Genomic DNA, 8,595 nt, shown 5'->3' on the forward strand with positions numbered 1-8,595 from the left:
CCGCCCCGCCAGGGTGGCCGCGCGCGGGGCGGGGTGGGGGGCGGACTCCGGCCACAGACGCCAGTGCGCCCAGGGACTTCTCTCCTAACTTACCTCACGTAAAAACGGAGACCCCGGGGGGTGGCCAAACTGGGTTCGATTCTGGGGAGCCCAGCCCGCGGACGGACCCGTTCTTCAACGCGGTGCCCGCTACATGCTGTTCCAGTCACTGGGGACACAAGCCAGCAGACAATTACCGCAAATTCGAGAAAGTGACAAGTGTCATCGGAACGGGAAAACGAGTGATAGAGAGAGAGCCGTAGGGCTACGAGGGTGGTGAGGGGAAGGTCCATCGGAGGAGGTGCCCAGGGCTGTGTCAGGGGTCGGCAGGGCAGAGGCCAACGGCACGAGGCGGCCTAACAAGTCTCGAGGGGCCCTCGCTCTAGGCCCCAGTGGGTATAAAGGGTGCTGTGCTCTCAGACCTGAGGTCCTCCAGGCGCCCCAGAGCGCCCAGTACGGAGGCAGGGAGGGAGGGAGGGGAGAGGAAAGGCGAGAGATGCCCGGTGCGCTCGGATTTCTGGGTTTAGAGCGGTGGGCTCAGCGAGCACCCAGAGCTGCCGTCTGGGATGGGGGCAGTTAACTGTGAACTTGAGGGCCCCGGGCTGTCAAACGAAGAGAAGGGAAAGCGGGGATGCAGGGGCTGAGGTCAGTGGGAGATGCCGGAGCAGTCCCCAGGGGAGCAGGGCCGGGGCCCCTCCCAGAGGGCAAAGGAAGGCCCCGGGGGAGGGCAGTGGGCCCGAAGAGCATCCATGAACCCAACCACCCTGCCTGCATGGCCAGAATCCCTTCCTGGGAGCTGGAGGGAGGCACAGCCGGCTGGACACCAGGGAAAGCTGCCGGAAGGTGGGGGCTGTGTCGCGGTGTGAAGGCAGTCCACACATCCTGTGACTGCGTGGAGACCTTGAAACAGCCTGTGCCCTTCCTTTCCCACTCCCCCACCACCCTCCCCCCTCACTGGAGAGCCTGATTCTGGACCGTTTCACGCAGCGCCCAGCCCTCCCAGCGCAGGGCGGCGCTGAATTGTAGAATGAGGCTGCTTCCAGGAATCGTGGAAGTCCTAATGTGGGACTGTGCGGCTGCCACGGACGCCGTTTCGCCGCCGCCACTTGGTGGCGCCATGTGTGATGGCCTCGGAGCTCCAAGGCGCCCAGTAAACCAGAGCAGCTGTGCCTGTGTGTTGGGGTGGGTTTCCAGGGACTTCTACCAGCCAGACTGGCCTTGCTCCCTTCATGGGACCTGCGGCCATTGGGGTCTGGGACCCATACTTCGTGGTTTGCGGATAAAGGGAGGAAGGAGTCTTATCCTGATAACCTCCATACTTTGCCTGGTTCTTGATGCCCGCTGGAGCTACCCCTTCTCTAGCTCACCCAGCTGCAGGCGCACCCTGAGAGCTGCAGTGACGAAGAGATGAAATGGCTCATCTTGGGCACCCCTCCCCTGTGTCTCCGTGATGAAAATCATGTCCTGCAATTCAGGTCCTTCACTTCCAAGATGGCACCCCTGGCTCTGGACACCCTCATCTATTGCATGATTTTGTCATTTTGGGAACCTTGTGCTGATGCTGCTATGGCATTAGGTAAGGCAACAGGTCCCTGAGCCCCTGCCTATAGGGACATCTCCATAAAAGTCATGTGTAAACACCCATCCTTGCTGACCATCTACTCAGAGACCTTTAAGGACACTGCTCAGACTCAGGCTGAGATCCAGACCTTTTCTGTCCTCTCTGGACTCCCTTGGGCCCACGGGTCCTCCCCAGCAGCTCCAGAGAACCCATACAAGCCAGAACACATTGATGGCGGTCCTACGGCTTACCAGGCACGATGCCAAGCTTCACTGGCATATTTAATCCCCACAGCGATGCTATGAGACAGGTCCAAGCACTATCTCAATGATAAATCTGGGGAAACTGAGGCACAGGGCGGTTTTGTTTGTTTTGATTTTTTACATCTCGTCTGAGGTGATGCGAATGGAGGGGGCAGACACTAGCCGTGGCTGCTGTGCTCTCCTTCCCTCTGCCCGTTGCACTCCCGCTGCTTCCCACCCTCCAGACGTCACCTGAGGGACTCCCCAACACAAAAGGTCTCCTCTCATACTTTTGCTGGGCTCAGGCCATCTGCCAAGTATGTGGAAAGTGCCCGTTTGAACACTGTTCAGGCAGGGCCCAGGGGTAGAGTGTGTCCTCACTGTATCCTGGGTGCCCCCAACTTCCCTAAAGCCTGAACCCCCACACTTTGCCCCTGCAGTTGTCTGACCTAAGTTCCCCAGGTTATAAATGACTCCTTATTGGTAACCAGCAAACCCCTCAGGATCCTTTGGTTGAAAGGAAAGGAAGGTTACCTGGTCAATCCTTCGCAGCGATGGGCGAATGGAGGAGAAACAAAAAATCTGAAGTAACTGGCCCTGAAAAGAGAGTTTGCTCCCCTGCCTTCAAGTCTTAAAATGGTGGTCCACAGGCATGCAACGGGGTGTTCTAGGAGGAGCCTTCTTTCTCAGTCCCCGGGAGCTAGTATCAGGGACTCTCGGCAAGAATGCAGACGTTGGTGCAGGGTGGGCTTGTGGGCACAGAACTGAGCCAGTGTGTGTGGCTGGGGTGGGGAGGGGTGACATGTAGGACATGAATAAGTGATGCACAAAGTCTTTTTCTGAAGACTTAGAGAATAATAATTAATTACTTTGGAGGGGGCTGACACATAGGTACCCTGGGCTCAAAGATGCAAGGTGAACAGGGGCTGAAGAACCCCCAGGCCCTGCTGGGATAATGCATTGAATGATATATTCTCATAATTAGAACTGTTATGGGGGTTAATGGAGGGTAGAGCCAAAAAGCTCTTGGCCCTGAGCTTGGCACACAGTACATGCTTCATAAATGGTGGCCATTTGGCCCTTTGCGTGGCAGACGGGTACGGTAGCCCACGCTCCCTCTCACCCAGGCTGCTCGGAGCCTCTTCCTGATGGGCACGCTGGTCTTCTTGGGACCTGCTGGGGAAGCACGTGGCAGGAGGACTTGGGGCGAGCGGAGGATGTGGGGTGGGGAAATGGGAGTTGGCTGCGGTCGGGGGCGCGTTCAGCACCCTGGACAGCGTCTTCCCGGCTCTGTTCACGGTGCCTCCTCCAGGCCTAGCTGGGTGGGTCCGCCCATCGTCCGCCCAGTGGGTTGGCGGGGCAGTCCGCAGTACCTTCCGGGCATGGTGGCCGTTGCCCCGCCAGCCGGTTGGGGGAGGGCGGCGCCGAGCAGATGGGCCGAGGACGCCCAGCCAGTTTGCTGCAGCAACGGCCACGCGGTGAGGAGGCGGGCCCAGCGGCTGCTGGGGCCAAAGCGGGCAGCGGAGCCGGCACCCACAACCGCCTGTCCCACAAGTGGGAACCGGAGCTGGAGCCAGTTAAAATGAAAATGAGTTCGGAGGGCTCCTGGGTTGCCCGGTCTTCTCTGGACCTCAGTTTCCCCATTCGAAACCGAGGAAGGGGAACCCTGGCCAGGCAGTCCAGTGGCCGAGGCCTAGACCAGCTTCGGCCAGCTCTCAGCGGCCAGGACCTGACCAAGCTGAGACCTCTCCCTGGGCCTCGGTTTCCCCTTCCTGCTCAGACCCTCCTGTCCGCAGAGCAACTGCCGGGGCGAATCTCTCCTGGTAGCAGAAACTCGAGTGCGAGCTCCCTGAGTCTTGGGTCTTGGTGGTCTGGCTGCCACCGGGTCCCCTGCCTGAGCCTAGGGCGGAGTTCAGAGGAGGCGCTGAACAAGGAGGGACCGCAGCCTGAGCAAGGCGAGGTCTGGCGTCACGCATGCGCCTCCTGCCCGCCGGGACAGGGCTGCGATGGCACACACACACACCCCTGCAGGCGCTCGGGTGGGGGGGTGCCCTGGGCCTGCGACCCCACTGCAGATGGGACGCGGAGGCCTGGAGCGAGATCCCTGGGGCTCTGCCGACCCGCTCCCAGCTCCAGCACGCGCAGGAACAAAGCGGAGAGGTGGGACCCGCAGGCGGCCTGACTCTGCGGGGCGGGGCGGGGCGGGGCGGGGCGGGGCGGGGTGTGCTTCCATGTGTCCACGGGCACAGGACAGGCGCCTGGCCGGCTGCGGCGGTCCGCGTGGGGCTCCGCTCAGCTCTGCAGCTTCATCCAGGGGTTTCAGATCCCAGACTCGAGTCTCTGCTCTGCGTGGAGGCGGGCGCGCGTCTCTCACGCACCCGGCCCGCAGCGGCGCCGCTTCGCCACGGAGCATGGGGCTGCCTCGGAGGGCGGGAGATGCGGCAGAACTTCGTAAGGTAGGAGCTGGGGACTGCGACTGGGGCGGAGCGCCCGGGGCTAGGGGCTAGATTGCGACTCGCTTTACCGCGGCCTTGGTGTCCGCCCGTAGAGCTTGAAGCCGCTGCTGGAGAAGCGCCGCCGCGCGCGCATCAACGAGAGCTTGAAGCAGCTCAAGGGACTCATCCTGCCGCTGCTGGGCAGGGAGGTGAGTGCCGGGGCACTGAGGGGCTGGGGTTGGGGGTCCTGGGACGCGGGGCGAGGAGGGCGGGCGGGCCGAGGTGCCTCTGCCCCAGGAACCGGCGAGGGGGCTCCGCGCGTCGCCCAAGGCAGAACCCCGATGCGTTTGGCCTGGAGCAGCCGACCCACCGTGGACCGTTGCGCGCCGAGCACCCAGCTTCTGGCAAGATCGCGGTGCTCAGGCAGCCTGCCAGAGATGTATCTTGGTTGTCCGTTTTTCTGTCACTCTCTCTTGGTGGCCGGGCGCAGAGCTCCCGCTACTCTAAGCTGGAGAAGGCGGATATCCTGGAAATGACCGTGCGCTTCCTGCAGGACCAGCCTGCGTCCTCCTGCCCCCGGGCAGCGCCCAGTGAGTGACTCCGCCCCAGCCCTGCCCCGCGCCCCCGGTCCCGCGCCTCACCCCACGCCTCACAGGCTTCTCCTCCCGCAGCGCCCCCGGACAGCTACCGCGAGGGCTACCGCGCCTGCCTGGAGCGACTGACCCGCGTGCTGCCAGCCTGCCGCGTCCTGGAGCCTGCCGTGAGCGCTCGCCTGTTGGAGCATCTGCGGCGGAGGGCGGCCGGCGCCACCCCTGACGGCGGGAGCGCTGGGGACTTTTGTGGCCCTCCCTCGCCCTCCCCGCCGCCCGCCCCCATGCCCTCGCCGCCTGCGCCACCTTGTCGCCCAGGCCTCTGGCGGCCGTGGTAGCCCCCTGGCGGGTCCACCAACCCTGCTGACTGAGAGGCACCTGGAGGCTGGACGGACTGAAGAAGCTCTTGGTGATGACTGCCATTCTCACCACGAGGGATCAGCCCAGCGCCCACAGCCAAAGCAACAGCCGATGTTTGGGATCTGGATGGAAGACCTGGGGGACTCAGCTCGAGGACATAAGGGAAGAGGCCCTGCCTCACTGCCAACTTGGGGTGTCTGGGGAAGGTGGCTGCAGTGGAGGATGAAACCCCACACCCTCTCTGTGGCTGGTGGCTCTAGGACTGGGCCAGCTGCTGAGACAGTCAACACACCTGCCCCAGCACTGGCACCAGCCCAAGGCCTGGGCTAGGAGCTCACCTGAGCCAGGTGCAGCCATCTGATCTGACTGGTCCCTGCCCTCCCAGCCCTTCTGGAACCTGCCTCCTTGACAGCTCTGCTTGGGAACCTCTGGGCACACAGAAGCAATGACCTGAGGGGCTCTGCAGGTGCGGGAGCCATCACCTACACTTCTGGGCTCGCCTGCCCGACACCTCCAGTTGGAGAGACTGGATGCAGCAGGGTCTCTGAGTCACTGGGGGGCGGGGACTTTGCTAGATGGTCTTGGGGTTTATTTCCTCCAGCATTAATTTAACCTGGTATATGCACCAGGTGAGGAAGGGGCGGGGAAAGAATGAGGGTGCCCTGTGGCCTCAAGGAGGCCAGCATAGAGAGGGGACCAGGACCCATGACGCATCAGCAGAAATTCAAGGCATAACAGCAGGCGAAAGACTAGGAAACACCTTTCCTCGTGTCGTCTTGCAAACTGCTCCCTGCTGCTCTTCGAGGGGGGTTCCTGCAAGCAACTCGTTCTTAAGACTTTTCTCTCTTCCCTGCAGAAGCCAGGAGAGCCTGTGAAGGCTCAGGGAGGGGCCCACAGATCCCAGTGGTGGGTGCCCAAGAGAAGGCAGTCATGTTCCCACCATTTCACAGGAGTGGGAGAGTGGGAGTGACCTCCCCGGTGCCTAGTCCAACAGCCTGAACGAAGGACCAGGGGCCTAGGGGCAAGAAGACAGAGCTGATGAGGGATGGAGGGTGTCACTAAACCCATGATGACCTTGGCAGTGATTTGATGGCAGGATGTGGGGAAGCTGTGCATGTTATTGAAGAAGTAACTGTTAAGATAACAGGGCGAGCCTCTAGCAAGGTGTCTTTTCTGGGCCCAGCTGGCTGGACTGTCAGCTCCTGGAGGGCAAGGCTGGGACTGAGGGCACCTCTATGTCCCCAAGGCACTAGGCACTCAGTGGGTCCTCAATAAACACGGTGGGCTAACGAACGGGTGATGTGACCAGACCCTGATATACTGTACCCTGGACAGCCTGGCTTTTGCCTCAACTCCCGCCCCTGGGGCCTGTGCTCCCAGCCAGTTTGGAAAGCAGGGAAGGTAGTTTCCGCTTGCTTTTGCCTGTTCCTGAGAATTCAAGTCAGCTGGCGACTACCCTGCTGAGATACAGGTAACCCGCAAGCCCACACTCACTGCACGTGAGCTGGAGTTTCTTCCTTGGGTCAAGAACTCCGCATCCGGCGTACACTGGGCTGGCTGCAGCGTGTCCCCATAAAAAAGAACTTTCAATACAGATTTAAACTCTGTGAGTACTGACCAACCACAGGCCCCTGTCTTTCCTGCAGCCGTATCTGTCACTTCTTGTTTCCAAGGCCCGTCTAGGTCCCAGGCTCTGTGACTCTCATTGACCTGACCCCAACCAAGCTATAAAATGCAAGCAGCCAGGGAGGGGACGCGTAGATAAGCCAGTGACTCACAGGGCCAGGCATTCTGGGCACCTGGGCCTGTCGGCCAGCCTGGTCGCCAGGAAGCTGGGACAGGCCCAGGCGGGTAAGGTTCCGGGCCTGAGGTGAGAAGCCAGCTTCCTAGCAGGGATGTGTAAGAGGTGCCCTGAGGTCACTGCGGGGCTTGTGAAACTGGACGCAGACACCCTCCTCCCAGCAGACACCCTCCTCCCAGCAGACACCCTCCTCCTGGCCCCGGTAGGCCCAGCCCCTATCTGACAGCCAAAGGTGAGCACGGGGCCACGTGGGCTTTTTCTCTGTGGAAGGGAGGCTACCTCATTCCGAGAGGATTTCATAATCCATAGCGAGGTCCACGCTGTGCCCAGTGGCCGGTCTCGCACCGCCCTTTCTGCCATGGCCCCATGACTGCCTCTAACTCTGTCTGGTCATCACGCTCGGTTGGCGTGTTCCTCATAAACCAGTGGGTGAAATGATCCAGTGACTCAAGGACAACCAGAGCACTGAGCTGTCTGGGAGACTCAGGCTGGGGCCGGGCCCCACCTGTCCCCTGGTACCAGTTAATTTGGAGAGGTCAAATCTCCTTGTCATGAGGGAGCATAAAGAGCAGGTTGCCAAGGAGGCCTCCCCTCACAAACATTTACAAATCGCTCTGCTCCGCCTGCGAAGCCCGGACTCTGTGGCTGAGTCCCCACTGGTTTATCTGGACAGGAGTGGAATGCACGCAGGCTGTGGGGAGGGGTCTGGAAAGATCCACCGCTCTGCAGAACCCTCCCTACCATGCTTTGGGGCGACCCCTCTGGAGACCATGGCAGGAGAGAGGGGCGCCTCCCCCATCACTTGTAGCCACCTCCTATTCTAAACATCAGGCCATATTTTCTTTTTCAAAATACGCCAGGTGGTTCCAGCTGTTCCAGAAAAGAACTAACCCAGCCAGTGGGGTTGTTTCCTTGGCTTTACATCTTGTCTGAGCTCCTCATCAGTGTGGCTGTGTCTCTGGGGTGCTGAGTGTGCGAGTGCGTGTGCGTGTGCATGTGTGTGTGTCACTGTGCAGCCAGGTGCTCGCCCTGCAGAGAGCTGCCCGGGCATGCGATGTCAGGGAGAAGCCAACCATCTACTGAGGAGTCGCAGTGAGCAACTAGTTTCAGTCTGGGTTTTGAGAGGCCCTGGCAAAGCCCCAGGTGCTTAAAACAGCCGTAATAAAATGTCGAATGGTTTCAGGAGCGTGGGAACAAGGCTAGAGGGCGCCCCAGAGGTCCACTGGCAGGCAGCAGGGAGCAGGGCTGGGTGGCTAGTCACAGGACCCGCCCCACTTGTGAAGGAGGTGTTCCCTGGCCTGGAGTTGAAATAGGGAGATTCTGAGTTGAATACGTGTCTGCTGCTGGTTTTGTTGTGGACGGTGGGCCCGAGAGCCATCTGTCTCGGGGTTCAGTATGTTAAAAACCTCGGGGTTCACAGAAGCAAATCTAAGCTGTGTGGGGACTACATTTTGAGGCCGTCTGTAAAAAAAAGAAAAAATATATATACACACACACACACACATACGTACATATATATAATTATGAGTATAGACTTATTATAAAAATGAATACTTGTTCAGAATGA

General features: G+C 60.3%; 1 protein-coding gene across 1 annotated transcript; it reads left to right on the top strand.

Moving 5' to 3' along the window:
* Positions 1-4,184: 4,184 nt before the first annotated feature.
* Positions 4,185-6,520, top strand: HES2 (hes family bHLH transcription factor 2). The gene is made up of 4 exons (XM_006914395.2): positions 4,185-4,298; positions 4,391-4,486; positions 4,768-4,867; positions 4,949-6,520. The coding sequence occupies exons 1-4, from the start codon at positions 4,254-4,256 to the stop codon at positions 5,203-5,205; spliced, it is 498 nt and encodes a 165-aa protein (XP_006914457.1). The 5' UTR covers positions 4,185-4,253; the 3' UTR covers positions 5,206-6,520.
* Positions 6,521-8,595: the final 2,075 nt, after the last annotated feature.

This window comes from Pteropus alecto, unplaced genomic scaffold (assembly GCF_000325575.1).
Source record: "Pteropus alecto unplaced genomic scaffold, ASM32557v1 scaffold125, whole genome shotgun sequence".
NCBI classification, from domain to species: domain Eukaryota; kingdom Metazoa; phylum Chordata; class Mammalia; order Chiroptera; family Pteropodidae; genus Pteropus; species Pteropus alecto.